General features: G+C 31.2%; 1 protein-coding gene across 1 annotated transcript in view; it reads left to right on the top strand.

Annotated features, from left to right (window-relative positions):
- The window catches only part of LOC129962363 (homeobox protein OTX1 A-like), a 56,849-nt gene extending 39,512 nt beyond the window's left edge, over positions 1 to 17,337 (top strand). Inside the window, exons 5-8 of the mRNA XM_056076113.1 lie at positions 2,613 to 2,846; positions 7,458 to 7,687; positions 12,818 to 12,987; positions 16,882 to 17,337. Of these exons, the coding sequence (XP_055932088.1) occupies positions 2,613 to 2,846; positions 7,458 to 7,687; positions 12,818 to 12,987; positions 16,882 to 17,117 (870 nt within the window). The 3' untranslated portion in view covers positions 17,118 to 17,337. The remainder of the gene's footprint in view (positions 1 to 2,612; positions 2,847 to 7,457; positions 7,688 to 12,817; positions 12,988 to 16,881) is intronic.
- The last annotated feature ends 1,665 nt before the right edge of the window (positions 17,338 to 19,002 follow it).

The raw sequence follows: 19,002 nt of genomic DNA on the forward strand, positions 1-19,002 counted from the left end.
CGATGCATTTTAAGTTAATGGGATCACAAATAAAAAGTTATACTTTCAAGAATGTGTTTTTCATTCTTAGGGACATCTAAATGGCGAAAATATATTTTAAGGCCAAATTCTTTGGCGAATACAATACTTTATCTTAGTAGATTTTCTTATATAAAATAATTATAATAATAATAATGTCAATAAAATCACCTTGTATCCTCACGAACTCTTTTGAAAAGGATATCTTTTTTTATTTATCCTCAATTGTATTTAATTTTTGTATTATTTTTCTTTTCCCATTGAAAAAAAATGGTAAAATTCTGCAAAAAAAAAAAAAATAGTTCTTTTCGAAAAAAAAATCCTCATCTTATTAGGAGTCCTTGGTGGGGAAAAAAATTCGAAAAATCTTACTCAGACAGAAATTAAACCATTATTTTGTTTCATTAAGCATTCTATTCAACAACAGAAATCAAAGCAAATGCGGATGAAATTATTGAACTATCCCCCGAACCGCCAGAACCCCGAGTTTATATCGTCGGCTACAATTACAGGAGTATTTTGTTGTGACCAAAGCCTTGCTCGATAGTTCAAGGGAAGGGGGACAACATCGGATTAGCGCCTCGATGGTGTTAAATACACAACTTTTATTCCGCCTAATCCACCCTCTCCTTTGACTTCGCTAAGTGCAGGGGTGGTATTGCACTTCATTCCATCCCGTTAAACAATTTTGGTGGAGGAGGAGAGAGTTTTTCAATGGAAGCCTACTTGCCCGCCTTTAATTTTTTATTTTTACTCGCTCCCCTCATTGACGTTTTTAGATTCTGTTTGAAAATAACACGAAATTTTTAGTCATTAAATGTTACTGTTTCCTTTCCAAGAGAGGTGTTCTTAAGATGTTAGTAATTTAATTTTTATAATTTTGCATTAAAATTCATTTTATAAAAATAATAAATATTCAATATTATTTATTATTGATTTTTTTTTATTTTATCAAATTGATTTAAAATTTCAATCTTATCAAAAATATTGGTCTGCTTTGTTTTGTTTTTTACTTTTTTATTATAAGAAAAAGCATATTTAGAATACGAAGAAACAATTTCACTCTAGCAGTAATTGCTACAATAGAAATTGAATTGTTAAATGCTCCATTTCCATTGCTAAATGCAGCGTTTTCTAGACCGGAAGTTAAAAAAAACACTATTTTTCAGAATTAATCCACACAGAAAACAATAAAAAACTTTTATTAGAGAATATTTGTGAAAAAAAGAAAAGAAAAACATTGTAATTTCGTTTTTGTAGAGCCGTTTGTTTCCAATTTTCCTTCGAAACTGCCATTCAACGGAACACATTTTGTTTTTTGTTTTTTCTAAATTAGTTAAGCTATTTCTTACAATGCATGCTTCCTATGATTTTCACCTTTTTGCTACGATATATTAAAATTTCAGCGGGATTTCTCTCAATATGTAAAAGAAAAAAATTTGAAATTCTATTATGAAGTTTAAATCGGTTATTTTGCTACTGATTAAAAAAAATTATTTATTCCTTAAACTACTTATTTAAAGATATTTTTAAATTTAATTTCCGTGAGAATAGAAGTACAATACTTTAAGAAATTTCCTCTATTTTTCAGGTATTCTCTTGAAACAGTTGTAGTTTGAACAATTTAAGAAAAAGCAATAAACAGATGTTCGCTTTAATTATCACCTAATTACCAATTTTTTAAATATATATATATAATTTTATATAAAGAGATATATTTTATATTGATTCAATTAATATACTGTTGAGAAAATTTAAAACGGCTGAATTTTTATGCAGTCATTCAGAAAAAATGATAAAACTATAACGATAAAAATGATAACACGATAGCATATTCCTCTATCTAGAAATCTTTGTGATCCCTTTATCGACTTTAACGAACATGTCAGGAATGTAAAACTTCCATCCCCACCTAGCAGCATTCTTTGCACTTAATGAATATAAGTAAATTCTGAGAAATTTTGTATCAATGTTATGCATAACTGTAGGGTAAGATTTAAGTTTTTCACGATGGCAAGATGCGGAGTGACGTCATGGTGCTTACAATTTCCCGCTCAATTCGCAGCCAACTCGATCGGCAAGAGATAATTCGAAGACTTTGACGTTGTTCGATGTTTCCAATATGACGCCTGATTATTTAATTTGTGTAAAAGGCAGACATTCTTCGTTATTTTTTCATTAATGTAATTGTTTTGCTTGTTACAAATACTTTGTATGTCATTTAACTGTTTATAAAAATTATTTAAAACATTAAATCTTTTGTTATTTTCGATAATGAACATCATACTCATACTAACATAAATAATGAATATAAGTTTCTTCATTGGAGAAACTGACAAAATATGTAATAATACAAATCAATCGTTAAGAAATTATAAGCATATATTTTATACAGATTGTTAACTAACTATATAAAATATATAAGCTACATTTCTTAGTTAAATATTCACTATTATATATTATATATATATAAGCAACATTTCAAATTTTATGCAACAATGGAAAAGCGCGATTCAAAATTTGAAGACTGCAAAACTGAAACTGTTTGTTCAAAATGGTTAAACATTTTCCTTCTATGTGTTTTCTATTCTTAGGTATGGTTTCAGAACCGTCGAGCCAAATGGCGTAAAGCGGAACGTCTTCGTAAGGAACGAGAAGAGAAACAACGCCCCTTAATGGAAGGCGAGAAGGGCGTACTTCAGCCCCTGGGTCCACCCTCAGACTCAGAAGACAGCAATCCCGAAGGCCAAAAGGATCAAACCCCAACTGTTCTATGTGGAGACTCGGAGTGTGGATGGAGATGCCAGGACAAGGATGACAGCAAGAAAGTATGTAGAACATTGATACATTCTAGATCATACAAGAATATATCTCTTATACTATTGTTATTGAACAAAAATTCAAGTTCAATAATGATCAAATCACTCGTTAAAATATCCATCGATCGCAAACATGGGTTAGACCTAAGATTACAACTAGAATTAGACAAAATTTCGGTGAAATCGTCGCCAAACTCTGTAAAAATTCGCCAATTTTAAAATGTTTGCCAAATGGCTAATTTTTTTCGATACTAGTAAAAGACGAAATTTCGCTTAAGAAATGTCTAATTTTATTTGAAGAAATCACAAATGAAGTTTTCTGGATTTTCACATAAAGAGCTATCGTTTGAAAATTTACAGTATGGCGATCATATCGTAATGTACATTTTTTAGGTATTACAAGGAATGACAAAGATAAATTTTCTTACTGGTGACCATTAACAAATCAAGTTAAAGTGTTTTGCTTCTTCTGCAATCTGATTGCACGATACCTTTTGATGAAGAAATGTGATTTTGCATTGATTTCACCAAAGAATGCATTGAACTTTGAATGATCGATTCTTGAAACAGTATCAAAGCAAAATACAGATAAATAAAATAATAATAAATACACGAAACATATTGCATGTCTAACTATTCAAAATGTAGCATTTAATTATTTAAAGCATTAGAAAATCAAATTTCAATCTGCAAAAGAGCAAAGCTATATCTTTTCGACTGAGCATACTCAGTGACATTTACATACTCAGTTCATTGCTCTAAGTCTCTTTGTGAACGTTTGTTCTTTTATAAAATAATCCGAACTTGAACTGCATTTTAAAGTATTGTTAGCAAAATCCCACAAAATTACTAATTATTCCGTAATATTACTACTATTAAAGACAGTATTATAGTTATTACCTTCCCAATTTTTTTTAAATTTAAGATCCTCGCAGCTTAATACCTTTTGTTGTTGCAACGAAATGCTCTAATTCAGCAACATTTGAAATCCAAGCGACACAGCTGTCAATGTTAAAAGGAAATTTTAATTTCTAATCAATTGGTTAAATTCAAATGGCATATTATTAAACTAATGCGAAGGAGAAGCTGAAAAACAAAATGGACTTAAGGCTATTATACTGGCTTAAATAATTCTTTCATTTTCCAATGAAAAATAAAATCTTAAAAAATCCCAGCTTTTAGGAACTATAGTAGACTCGTTCTAATTTGATGTACAAAGTACCGGACATTTATCGGACTGTGGAGCATATTCAGAATCATATAGAAATAAATAATTATACAATGATACATTTTTCTACAAGTAAGAAACGATGTGTTAGAAAGATAAATATCATGTTAAGAGCTTCAGTAGGAGCATATTAAACAGAAAAATCCTGAATATTTCAAATTTTAACAGAAAAGAATGTTTCACCATCAAATAACTTTATCAACAAATGCGTAAATACGAATGTTGGCGCAACGATCTTCGGATTCGAAAGAGTCTGCTATATTCCTAACTGTAAAAAAAAGAGCTTTCTCTATGTCAGCAAAAAGTCTTATCTTTTGAAGTTTATTAATATTGTCAGCAATCAAATTGTTAAATTAGGCCTTTTACTCAGGAAATCATTTGGTGGCTATTTATTATTCTAGTTGGTATAGGTGTCCAGGTATTCCTGTAATAACTAGAATATTTATTATTCTAGTTTTATATCAGTAATAAGATTATAATTTTTAATTGAAAAAATATTATCAACTTCTATATTAATTATAAATATTTTAAAAGTCCCTAAACTTTTCCTATTCTCGGTAACTTCTCTATACTTATTAAAAATTAGCCATTCTCACCCTCATTAGCCATTAGAAAGCCCACCAAAATGCAATGAGCCCAAATCATTTCTACATCAATTTCTAGTCGCTACTCAAAATGCTTCACTAAAATGCTCAAAATCTTCACTAAAAATAAACGCCTGTTCAATAACATTCACGTCACGAAAATTCAAAGCTTGGTTCGTTTGACTTTTTTGGAAAAATTCAGAAAAAAATACATAAATTTGGGAGTTGCAAAATCCTTTTCATCATATAAAGTATTCGTAATTGCAAAACAATCTTATGAAGATTACTTTTTACTTCAAAAGATAAAAAAATAATTATTCATTTTAATAACCGCGTTTCTTATTCGTGCTGGAATCGTAAATTCATCAGGCTAGTTCGATCATCTTCATCATCCAGTTTTCAGTTTTTGTTTTAGAAAATTCATTGAATTAAAAACTGAGTTGAGTAATTGATTTTCAGCTAAAAAACTGTATTCGAAATTCTGTTGTTTTTTTTCAAGCAAGTAATATTTCTTTTAGCAAATGTGACTTCACAAAGAGACTCCAGAAATCTATATATTTTTCCACTAACATACCACCAGCACTTCTACGTCAAATTTTGACATCAATATCTGAGTACTATTCATACTCCTTACTATCACCGATATCTGGTAGCAATAACAACACTATTTTAACTGTGGGACCACTAGTGCCATAATAACGGAAAAGTACCTAAACATATTCTTCTTTTTTTCGTTCTAGGCTGTTTAGACCTCTTGTCTGTGTTTCTAGGTCATCGTAAACGTTGGAATACATATTTTCAAACAACTTTTAACAGTATTTTTCTTAATCATTTCGACAGCATGCCTCTTATACAAATTTGAATTAGTAAATATTTGAATACAACTCTCATTGTACCCAAAGATTTACAAAGAAAGAATCGAGGCTGGATTCCACCGCTGTGTGAAATATTAAAATTTGTCTTCTTTAGGAACACTCTTATACAATGTATATTTCGAAACTGGAATCAAACCGTTTAACGCTTCTTCGCATTCACACTGAACTTTTTCAATTCTCTCTTTCAGTTTTTCTTTTTCATTGCCGGATTTTTTCAAAGAGCTGAACAGTTTGAAAATATAAGGATATTTGTCTTTCCAATAAAATAAGGTCTTTAAAATAAGGTCTTTTATATCTTCTTGGGACGTTTCTAGGAGTGTAAATGTAACGCTAGTCCCCAATTTCAGAATCAAAAGTATAATAATACCAGGAGTTTTCACTTTAATTTCATAATAAATTTTTCTCTTGAAAACTGTAAAAACTATACGAAGCGTTTTTCTCTGTTTTCTAGTCGTATCTCATTCATTTTCAATTCAAAATATCAAATAATGTCAATAGACCCGACAAAGGGATGGTAAAGAAAACAAAATTTATTGTCACCCAGGTATTTGATAAACGTAAGTGAAATGTTTTGAATTAAAAATTAACTAGTTATTTTCTCTGTCGTATTTTGAATCGAAAATATGCTGTAGCTTCTTTTATACTTCACATGCATAACCATACTATACAGAGAGCCATAGTTTAAGAAAAAATTTTGTACCATAACAGGAAGTATAACTCTTTAAAAGTTTCAATTTTTTTAAAATCCCGTTTACATAAAATTCCATAATTTTTTGCAATTATATAAAATTTTTATTTGATTAAAATTTTAATTGATAAAAAGAAAAAGAAATGTGTTTTTATTAAATTTTTAAATCATTCGTGAATATATATAAATGTAACTAATAATCTTTAACTTTTTATTCCTTTAATTTCATAATTTTGCAAACAAATAATATTTTGTGTGTTAATTATGTCTCCAAAATTTTAAATGAATGCAATTAGAATTTTTTAAATTAAGAATTGAGAAACAACGTTTGAAAAATTTTAAATCAAATTTAACTGAGTTAAAAAAAATGCTTCATTTGAAAAAAAATGTTGGAATTCAAAGGAAAAATGATGCAATCTTTTCAACAATCATATTACATATTTTTAAATAAATTGCTGAAATTCAGTAAGAGACTCAGAGAATATTTAATTAAAATACACAATATTTTTTTTTAAAGTTTAAAGAAAAAAATATCAAACATCAAGATATTCCAATTCTTTAGACAGTCATGAAAATAGGGAAAAGTTTCTATGAAAGACTTTCACCTAAAGTTTCTTTAGAAAAGCTTACTTTTAAAAAAAAATTTCATTAATATGATATTTAAAATGCAAGAGATGAAACAAAATGTTACAGTGCATTTAATCTCTCGAAATAAACTGCAACGATTTTCAGGTATCTAATTTTTATGAATTAAATTTTCGAATTCGAAGAAAAAAAAATGGAGCATTATTTGAAACATATTTCAAATATTATATTGTTCCTGAAGGATTGATCGATGTTTTCCAAAATCATGATTTTTTGTGATAAATAATCATCCAGTTTCATCATTTAAAATTTCCTCAATTGCATTTGGCAAAAAAAAAAAAAAAAAAAAAAAATCCTACACAATTTACTTTTTATATTTTCATGGATCAATCCCAAACTAAGACAGCGTCTTATAATGTACTTGAAATACAGCATTTGAAAATTCCAGAATTATTTTCTTTTATCAACATTAACTTTTCATTCAAGATACTGCATTCGTCATACCTCAGTTAGCACACAAATATTGTATGACATTGATTAATATCTGCAATACAATATAATTTTATTGATTATTGTATTATATATAATATCGTACAATATTATGCAACAGACTGTGCTTCCTGGCTAACTATTCATTTGCAATCAATGATTTCATTGCAGATTCCTTCGAATGAGAAGCAGATAGCGCTTTCCACTTCGAGTATCCACGAGGAGCTGAATATGAAACCCGATTCGAGCAGTGAAGACAACAAGCTGGAGGAAGTGGAGCCGCTGAAGCTGCGCACGTCGGGAGCTTTTTCCCCTTCGCCTGCCCTCTACAAGGACTACTTCCCCACCCTCAGACCGGCGCGCCTCGTCCCGCCTCCGCTCTGGCCTACCCTCAGAGACTGGTAAGAACTTTAACATTTCTATGCAGCGCTTTTAATACGCTCACACATCTCAAGCCTGATATTCCGACCGCTCATCTAATTAGACGACCGCCTCCTTTGCTATCTCTTATCTGTAGTACAGAAAGGTCATCTAATTAGATAGATGTTTCAGTACTGTTAGGTAAGAGGTGTGAATCACAGGTGCAACACTTGGCCGTACACAGTGATGGACAAAAGCAATTTCTATTCCCAATAAAATTTCTATCCCCAATCTAATAAAATAAAATATTTTTACCGAATTTAATTCAATCACTTTATAAGTAGTTTTAAAATCATAAATTCTATTAAACCTTTTATCGGGGTTACTTCCATAAGAGCTGGTTTATAGGTCTCGAGTTCAAAAGGACAGAGAAGTGATTTTTTAAAAAATGAAAAAATTACTTTAAAAATTCCCGAACCAGCGTATATATTTTAATATAAAGAATCTAGAGTTGTTGACTTATCAAAAGCAAAGCATATAGATCAACGATTCCAAAAACGTGAAAAAATTAAGAGCAATATATACAATTATGCAAAATTGTATTGTACATTATACTTCATTTTAATGTTTGAACTCTGGGTTGTTGTAACAGAAGCTAGGTGAATCGAACAGAAGCAGAAAATTCAATTGCCTTGGAAATAATTTAACCAAAAAATAATTTTGAAACCTTTGGAACCACCTTGAAATCTGCGTCCACTCTAATCAGATACTACTTTGCCTATCTTTTAACACAAGGCTTGAATTTGATTTAGCAACATATAAAAACTAAGCACTATAGAAAAAAAAATCTCAATAGAAAGTACCACTAATTTTATTTCTTTCTCTATCGTTTGCAAAAAAAAAAAAAAAAAAAAAATGATAATCATAAACACTAAAATTAAATAACAACAAGCTATTAAAATACAGGGTGGTTTTAATTAAAGTTCCACTTTAAAATGGTCATAAAAGGAAAACTACTCGACCAAATGTTATCAAACTTGATAATAGTTTGAAGGAAGTTATAAGAACTTCTTTCCCTCCATCAAAAAAAAATCAAAAATTCACAACCAGGGAAGAAATGGTGTTAATCGTTCCTGAAATAAGGCATGTTCAATATTCTGAAACCAAGTTACATCGCATTCCTGAATTCTCAATAGTAGTCTTAGAATATTAGGAGGAAGGTTACGCACTTGTCGGTTATCACATCTTTCAGTTCCCCCAAATTGTTTGGATTATAGTCCACCTCACGATTGTTGGCGTTCGACTTCAGACGAGTCCACTTCAAAACGGGTTGGAAACAAGACGATCCAAGGTTGCTATAATCATGCGTTGGCGAAAGAAGTTTCCTTCGTGAAGCGTCATTATTTGTTTACGATTGGCTTTGCGAGTGCCTTGCGTTTATTGGTGCTTTTCCGACTTCTTATATTTCTAATCTAAATCCATCTAAATATCAGTGCCATAATGCCTGGGAATCGCATTGTTTCCAAAGAAAGAAAAATAATTATGAATGTTTTGAGGTATTTTGAAAATGAATGTTCTTAAAACGAATTAAGTATCCCACTTTGTCAACGGATCAAAAGAGCTGCAGAAGCGACCGGTGTTTCGACTAGAACACCGTAAAATTGAACATTCATCAGCTTTGTGGCTTCTTCTTCTTCTTCTTTTTTTTTTTTTTTTTTGCATGATTTGCATCCTGGTTTTTCAGTATATATAGCTTTCTCTGTTGACGGTTCTTATGATGCTTAAATATTTTTGATGCTTAAATAGTATAGATTGTTAATATTCAAATTAGAAATTCTTTGTTTTTGATAGAATTAAGACAAAAATATCTCTGAAAAAATGATTTGGTTTGAAAGCTAATGCGTAATAACATGAAATTTCATCTGGCTAATGTAAAACTTGATTAAATAATATTGAATTTTATTATATAAGGCAATAAAGATTTTTCTAAAAATCAGAGAAGCAACAGCTTTTTCTTTCGATTAAATTATTTCAATAATGTTGCAACACATTTTTTTTAAAACCTTGAATTACTTTTCGGGAGGAAGTAGTTGATTATTTCACGGAATACTCGAGTATTTTACTGTTTTCTCTTAACAATGTAATCGTATTTATCTAGATGTCATCGATATTTCAGAATAAAATATCACGTTCGAGTTCCTTTCAAATATTACCGATTTGAAGCCAAATCTAGGGGGAGCGGTGTCACCCCTCATCCCCTCCTCTCACTAAGTTCCTGGGAATCTATATAAAGTCTGAAACTGCATATGCAAATACCAGCTATCTTGATTGATTATAGTAATGCTGAATTAACTTAATCATATGATAATTAATTAATTAAATCATAAGATAAATGATTGATTCAGCCATATAACTGTAGTATTATTTCATTCGCCACGACTTTTTATTTTCACAAATATCGTATCATAGAAGCTGAAAAAATAATTAGCTGAATGCTTGAGACAAATCCCCCCGCTAATGCGCCAACTATGGAAACCTTGATTTGCGGCTTGCTTTTATGGCCCTCCCCATTTCCTGCTAATTCGATGTTTTCGACTCAACCGTCGAGCGCCAACAATACTGAGGTGGACTATACCACCATAAGCAATGCTTTTTGAGATAACACACATTGAACATGCTTTGCAAGCACGTTTCAGAAAGGATTAAACACATTTTAAACAGATGTCTTTATGTACTATTTTGTTTGACAATATTGCATATAGCGCCATGTCTCCCTTGGTGGTGAGTTTTTGAACGGAATAGGTGACAGAAAAGAAATTCTCATGTCCTCTTTTAAATTATTACCAGATTTGATAACATTTGGTTCAGTAGTTTTCCTTTTACAACCATTTCAAAGTGTAACTTTAATTATAACCACCCTGTATATAGAATGTCTCGAAAGGTGGATGATAAACTTCAAAGGCAGACTAAGCACAAATAAGCCAGTCATATTTGCAATGGGAAATAGGATTTGATATTCAAAGCAGGAAAGCACAACAGAGAATCTTTACCAGGCATAAATATACCTATAATTGTCAAGTAATGTCTGTTACGCTGCATTGGCATCTAGCGACAGGGAATTTTTAACTTACTCTATTAACTCGCTTTCTTATTTGTTCGGAACAAATTTTGCAATAGATTTCAAACTAATTTCCTGACGAAAAAGAGACTTGAACCTTTAAACATAGCTCACAACTAGATGACGTTATATTAACTCGCTTTTTTATTACAAATTCTGTCATCGGGTGTAATTCATTGAAAAGTTGATTTAAAATCGATGTGTTAAAATAGTTAGTACAAAATTTTACATTCACAAAACTAAAATGCATAAAATAATTATTTAAATAAAAAAAATTAATATCCCAAGTTTTTAAAATGGACTAAAAAGATTATAGATTAATTTCTTATGACACTATACAGATTTATTCCATACAGGTTATCCTGGAAATTTGTGATTGTGAATTTTTAAAATTCACAATCCCAATTTATATATTATTCTTTTATTTAAATTATTACTTATATGTACGAAGAAATAGAAATTAATTTTTGGGTTCTAAACTTCTCGGTTTATGTTCCAAGTTTGTGTGATATAATTTATTTTTTCTGTTAGAGGACCACTGTTTGTTTTAAACCGATTTTAATTTGTTTAGGGTTTATGAACTTAATGTATAGAGAAGATCGCATTTTAAGTAAATAAAACGTTTAATGTTACTATATATTTATATCTAATGTGGACTTCAAGTAGTAATCTCTTCTTTAATTTCTAAAGCACTTTGTCAATTGTACTTGAAATTTTTCACTACAATTTTCATTAGTTAATCTGTTATAATCATATCCAAAATATTGTTACAAATCTGTAATTTTGCTACCCGGCATGGGTGGTGTCATCGTGGGAAAGACCATTGTAAGATCTGTGCTGAGCAGCTGCTGCGTAAATGACCTGAGAGCTTGGCGACCATTTGGCGACTTGGCCCCGAATTTGGCGAGTTTGGCGACTAAATGGATACTATTGGAAAGTTCGAGAACTTTCACGATCCATCCACTAAGACCCGAGATACAGCCAGGTACGCCCTGATTGGTCGGAAGATTCCAGCCCCGCCTTCCGGAACTATAAAAGACAGGCAATCTGAATCTGCTGGAAAGAAGTTGTGTGGATCGTGAAGAGTTGTGTGTGTGAGAGAGGAGTCGGAGTCGCCGACAAATAAGAGAAATTAGAGGATGAGACAGCAAACAAACTGCTGAACTATAGCAATTAAATGTGCTGCGTCATTACGTTTAATTGACGGTATTTGTTGTAGAAGAAAATTTTTTGTAACAATATTGTTGACAGGATAACAGCCCATCTGCACAAGCACATCATCAAATTAAGTAAAAGAAAACGATATGCCAAATAAAATAAGCAGATTTAAGGAAGTTCAGGTTTATAATGGCTCAACAAACCAGGTGTTTGAATGCGAAAAGTGTATGGTTACAAACGACAAATCTTTGCTCTGTTACTTTGAGTACCCTAAAATCTTATTGTTGAGGCAGAGCATTATTTACTAATATTATACAGCCATGCTGCATAAAGCATGCAAGTATTCATTGATAAACAATCCTTGCTTTTATAATCCATCATATAATTATAGAAATGATATTTTTCTTTGTGCGCTTGACATACATTTAACGTAACTCCAAACAAAGACTCCAAAATATCAATTTATCCAAAACAAATATAAATAATTTTAAAAATGTATGATTAGAAATAAATAGAATATGCATGTGAAACAATAATTACATGCATAAGTTTTAAATTCTTAACAATATATATATACTAAAAAAAATTCTAAGTTTACAAAAAAAATTATTTTGATTTTAACTATTTGCAAAATTTAAAAGTATAGAAATATAAATAAAAATATTTTGTATGAAAATTGACATTTTCTTTTAATGCTCATAAAGAACTGCAGTATAAAAACAATGCAGATAGGTTACATGAACATTTTTTATGGATTTAATTATGAAATAATTTAATAGGTATTTTAATAAATATTTATTATGACTGAAACAAGAAAAGATATGATTTTCTTAGGCTAATTGATGATACCTGTGATTCTTTTTCTTCTTTTCTTTAATGTTGTCTTATTTTGCAGTCAAACAAGTAGTCGGCAACACTGCATAGAGGCATTGCTGTCCTCTTCATCGTCTGGGGACCTGCCCAGGTTCCCTTTCCCTCCACTCTGTTTTCCCTCTTCTCACCCGTTAGCGACTTCTCATCCTTTGGCGAACACTACATCCACGCCAACATTCTTCCCCATCAAAGGTTCGTTCCCATTTTATTTATAACAAATTTCATAAATCTTTCATATGAATTTTTATGTACAGGGTAGCCATAAAATAACTTTCCCTCTTTGGCGATATCTGCAGCTAAAGGAATGAAGGAAATGAAAGCACATTTCATATATAGACTGTGGAAGGCATGGGAAAATGAATTCCGCAGAAAAAAATGAGTACCAGAAATTGCCGATAGGGGAAATACAGTAGCTGTGGGAGTACAGTTACGAGTGAATTCATAAAACTCATAGAAAATAATCTTTTATTCATCAGCATTAGGATCCTCTGGACGCCGTGCAATATTTTTAATATTCTGACCTTCCCTGTGTACCACACATTGCGTACGATGTATGACTTTCTCCACTGCTGCGTGTAAACTATCAATTTAGATGTTCATAACAGCCTTATGTTCTGTTTCAAGACATGCAGGTTTGCTTAAGAGAAGCCACGGCACTACACTGTCTAGTGTACAACAGTTTTACTAGTAAAGCATGCTGAGGTAAGGTAGGGCCCATATTAAGCACACATCAACAATCAATCCCAAACAACAGTCAAGAACACATCAATAGTCAAGCACGAACTGTTAACAGGTCGTTTGCTTTTCCCTTTCTACAAGGAATGCATGGCGCTGATGTCATACACGCGCTAGGAGTTTTACATAATCTATATCGATATGCAAATTTCGCCATCTTTACGTGATAGAAGCACTAATATTTCCCCTATCGGCAACTTTTAATACCATTTTTTTTTCTGCTGGATTCATCTTCCCGTACCTTCCACAGTCTGTATATGAAATTTAGTTTTAGTTCGTTCATTCGTTTTAGCTGTAGAAGCTCCCAAACAGGGAAAGTTATTTTATGGCCACCCTGTATTAATATTTAGCACACTTTTAAAAATATCTTGATTTTTTTTTTTCTTATTTTTGTTCTTAAAAATTTTCTAAGAGTGTAGAATATATTTTTTTTATTGCAATATACCAGTAAAACACCTTTTATATCCTTATTTAACACGACATTTTCTGATTCAATATACAACAAAAATAAATACGAGGGGGCTGATGTGAAAAGATATAGATGGAAATTCGCATATTTCAAATTTTAATGAATAACCTTAATAAGTAAAAATTTATTTCAAAGTAACTATTTTGAAGTTAGTATTAGAGAAAATGTATAATGTATAGTACGCTTAATACATCTTGATAGCATGTAATACCGGTTTTTCGCCATAAAAACGAAATATTTTATCACTATTGTGAAGGAATGAATTGGAACTGTGATGAACGAAATCAAATGAAAAAGATACTTTACATTGTGTGGTTTCTGCTTTCAGCAAACATTCATGAACCAAGTGCAATTTTTCTAATGCATTTTAAAGCTTTTCTTTTTTATTCTTTTGAAGTTTTTCTAAAAAGCACGTAGCGAGTGAGCAAGTAACAAACACGATTTCACACAAAATGGTATACCGATATCACAACTTAACACACTAATTGAATCTTTGACAGCAACTTTTGAGCACATAAATATGCAGTTCTTTATTCAATTATTTTCATGTTCTCTTATACTCATACTCTCTTTCATTTCTCTTTATATAGTATAGAGATTTATTGTAAACGTAAAAAAATTTGAATTTGTGATTGTGACATATCTCCTAGTTTTAGACCTCCTTTAGTTCGAAACAAACAGTTTTAGAAAACGTCTGTCTATCTGTGATAAAGATACCTTTAAAATATTCTTAGCTAAACGAATGAAATTTGGTATATGATCTTTACACCAAATTTGTATATTTCCATCAAATTTGGTGCAAATTCTATTCAAAAGAAGTATGCCTATAAGGCTATTCTTATATACACGATAACTGCAAAACGAAGAGAGCTAGATAGATAAAATTCGGTATACAGAGTTAATATCTACATTGTAGTCACCTGCCAAATGTTATAATCAAACAGCCTATTTGACATCTGTTGGTTTGTGCTTCCAGAAACATGCAACGCAACGACTTAAATATTAAATTTAGTATGTGATTTTGTAATTGCAATTGTGTCAAATTTTGGTTTCAGCCGTTTGGGGGGAAATACGTCTAAAACACGTTTTATGTCAAATTCATCTTTATTAGACAGTATGAGAGAAAGTTCTGTGAATAGTTTATTTTCATTGAATTTGATTACAGCCTTGAAAAGGTTTTTATTTTCAATATAAAAGATTGTAAGACAAGAAATATTGTAAAAATGCTATTATATTTTGATACAGACTACCTAGTCAAATGTTTTCATGAATTTTGCAACATCTACTTATCATTCATGCTAGGTTATTGCTTGTTCAAAACCAATAAAATCTTCAATAGATAGCGAAATTGAAATTTTCTATATTAAATTTGATTTTTAGCAAATTCCCTTTTACTCGCGTAAATGAATGCTGTAAGGCTGGGTTTCTTTTGAAATTCCTAGTACAGAAAAAAGAATCGACGATGTATTTGTTTGCTCTGGCAGATTGATACAGATTTAAATTTTTTTCATTTTCCCTATCTGGTTTTTCATTTGACACGCCCACCTACTCACAAATGTAAAGACAGAACTGAAATCAACTATTTGGCGGGTTTATTTAATTTGCAGGTTTAATGATAAAAATGCATCTAGCTTATCGCGTTTTAAAATTATCGTGTTCACACTCGCGTAAATGAACTGTGATATAGACTCCACATTGATGAATTTCAATCTCAATGAATCAATCAAAACTCTACAATTTTGCAGCAAAGAAGACGAACTAATGCTTTTGTGTTATTGTATACACAAGTAGACAAATACAGGACCAAAAATGATAGTTGTTTTTTTTTATCTCAGACATATCTAAAGCATAAAAGTCATCAAAATCTCAAAATCGATTTTTTTTTTTTTTTTTACAAATTACATTTTTTTTTAATCTTAAATTTAGATACTATGATGTGTATCTTATATCATAGTATTTAAATTTATCCCTATAAAAAGAATATATCAAAATCCATATAAAATCTTAACTTTATCCCAGAATCACTGTGAGGAAAAAATATCAAACATAAAATTAAAAAATATGAAAAGAATACATAAATGTTTAATGCATCTATGCCATGAATAAAGTACTAAAATAGGGCAACGTTCGATTTTGATTTTTGTCAATGTTTTCTGTTCATGCTGTGGTAATAATATTTGTGTGGCAATGAAGAGGTAAAAAAGATTAATTTCAGCAATATCACGAGCGATGGAAGTATTAAAAAAATATTTAAAGGAGAATGCGTCCGTTACTTCAGGACCATCTCGCCAAGGAAGGGTTTTGAATCATTCCTTTTCTATTAACATTTTTGATTGACCCCTTCGTAAACAATAACAAGTCTGGCACGCGTATTAAATTAGTAAATTTTTAATTTTAAATCTGCAATAAAGTGAAAATATTAAGTAATTTAAAATGTTGTTGTTGTGATTTATGGCACTTCACAAGCCCGCTGACAGTTATCTGTCAGCGATTTAAACCGAGTAGCTACTTCATGCGTCACATTCACTTGTACAACCCCTTTTTACAGGATAGGTGGGGGGCACATTACCGCACCTCACAGATAGAACACAGACGAACAACCATGACCGAACCGCGACTTGAACCTGGGAAGCCCAGATCCTGAAAAAGACGCGCTACCCCTATGCCAGGACTCCGGCAATTTAAAATGTAAAATCACTTAAAAACGCTTCAACATTTCGAATGGCCTTATATTTAGAAAGTTAATTTGCAGGTCAAAAAATTAAGAAAAGAAAAAATATCTCGGTAATTTTCACTTTATAAGAATTTTCATGAAAATAAATAGAATACTCAAAATGGCATCTCTGCTAGTTCAAACATTTCAATCTGTGCTTTCTTTTCAGTTCCTTTGTGTGCGTGCAGTTTCGGACGCCACCTTTCTCCATGTCCAGGGGCAAACCGACCGAGTCCCCTCCTTCAGTCATCTTCCAGCACCGGGGGCGGTCCCGGGGATCTCTCAGAAATGCGGAGGAAGATCCGAGAACACTATCAACCAGCCTTGCTCCGCCCCATCGCTACCACATCTCCCCCACCCTCGGTGGGGCTTTCTTCTGCCCCAAGATTGGAGAATGGCACATGATTTCGAATCGTTCACATAGCTTGATCGACGAAGGCGAAGTTCTCACGTCTAATTTCCTTAACGTTGCTGTCATTTTTATTCGCTGAGGCATCGCACTGTGAATCCTAACAGTAACGATGTCTGAGCGAACGCTTTAGAAACGCTTGGATCGGAATGATTGAACAATACCAAACCAGTATAGTTATTCCTAGAAAATACACAAGTATTTGGAAGAAGTTTCTACTTCTGCTACAAGAAATATAGACATAGTCATCTGTTTGCAAAATTGTCAAAAACAAAATACATAACATCTTTTTTTTTTTTTAACTGTATATAAGCTTGTTGTTTCAAACATTTTTGCTGAAATATTTGCTACAAATATGAATGAACATTTCAAACAGGATGAAATTCAGAAAAAATATAAATAGTGATGGCCACATATGGCAAAAGAAGATAAAAAATGCTTTCATTTGAATTGATAAGAACATCTTATACATGAACGGACAGCACAACTGAATGCAGATATGAAACAAATAATATTATTAAATACATTCTCAGTTTTCTGTATTTTGTAATGATGCTATTATAATCATTCTGAAAGATGATTAATTTTTATTTGGAAGGAATCGCGCTGGTCTCTATAGCAAATAGGCGATGATTTTTGACAATATTTATAAATTTTGAATTTTCGTCCAAAAAAGATGTAAATGAATGACTAACAGCGGCAGAATTTTCAGATACAAATTAAAGAAAACACAATGGCATCTGATTTGCGATTCGTTGAGAATTTATTCATAAATTCATGAAGACATTAAGATTTCGCAAATCTTTTGGGAGCCCTACAGTCCTTGTCATATAATAAATATCACGTACAGCTGATCGAGTTCTGATAAGGATACGTAAGTAAATGTCAAACTATCAACCTTTTCACATTGATAGTGCAATACTTTGGATTTCGATGCAAAAGTGGATCAGATTCTGATTTCTAATTCCAGCAGTAAAATCAGTTCAATGTTTCATTTTATGCATAAATTCTTAAAGTTAGAATGATGATAAAATAATGGGTCCGATGATGAAAATTTCTTTTCAAAAACTTGGCACCGATTTTATTTTTAAGTTCCCTTTTGCTTTAAAATAACCGCCTATAAATATATGCATCCGCCGGTTTACAATTAAAAAGGCAAATGTGCTTAAAAGGTAATGTTAATTATCTCAATATATGTAAAAAGATCCCTTAATTTATGATGGGAAGAATAGAAATTAACGAGGCAATTTTCAGATTTAAAAAAAAATCTATAAATTCTAGAGAGAGTTCCATTCCAATAGAATTCATTTATTTATTTAATTTTATCAAATCGTGCTTGGATATCAGGGTCAGTACGCAAAAAACTATGTAGTAATAGCAACAAATGCAGCATTGATGGATGAATATTTTTTTTTATGTGACTTAAGTTAATATGAAGAAGTCAATGAAATCTAACAATTTCCGTTTTGAATATGAATTTCATCCCCTGAAGTATCGATTGCCAGTGTTTAAAACTAAATTTTGCTTAAATTCATGATTTAGTTTTAAATATTTTTTTTAAATTTCTGCAACTCAGAAGATGGAGGTCAGACTTAGACACATTTAAAGTGTACAAAGAAGTTACGTCCAGGCTAAAACTCTTTGCAAAAATCGAATCTTGAGCGCATCTGTAATCGGAAATGGAAGCAAATATATTCTATTTCCACTTGAACTACAGTGTACGAACAAAGTCAGTTCCTTCATGAAAACAGACGCCATTTTCTTGTTCCTATGTACTAAATGTTAGCGTGTTTTTTCATAGAAAAATGACGTCTTATGCAACGTTAACGTTGAAGACAAAGTAAATAGAAAGACTCAAATATTACGAAAATTTTATAACTC

Source organism: Argiope bruennichi, chromosome 1 (genome assembly GCF_947563725.1).
Source record: "Argiope bruennichi chromosome 1, qqArgBrue1.1, whole genome shotgun sequence".
NCBI lineage: Eukaryota > Metazoa > Arthropoda > Arachnida > Araneae > Araneidae > Argiope > Argiope bruennichi.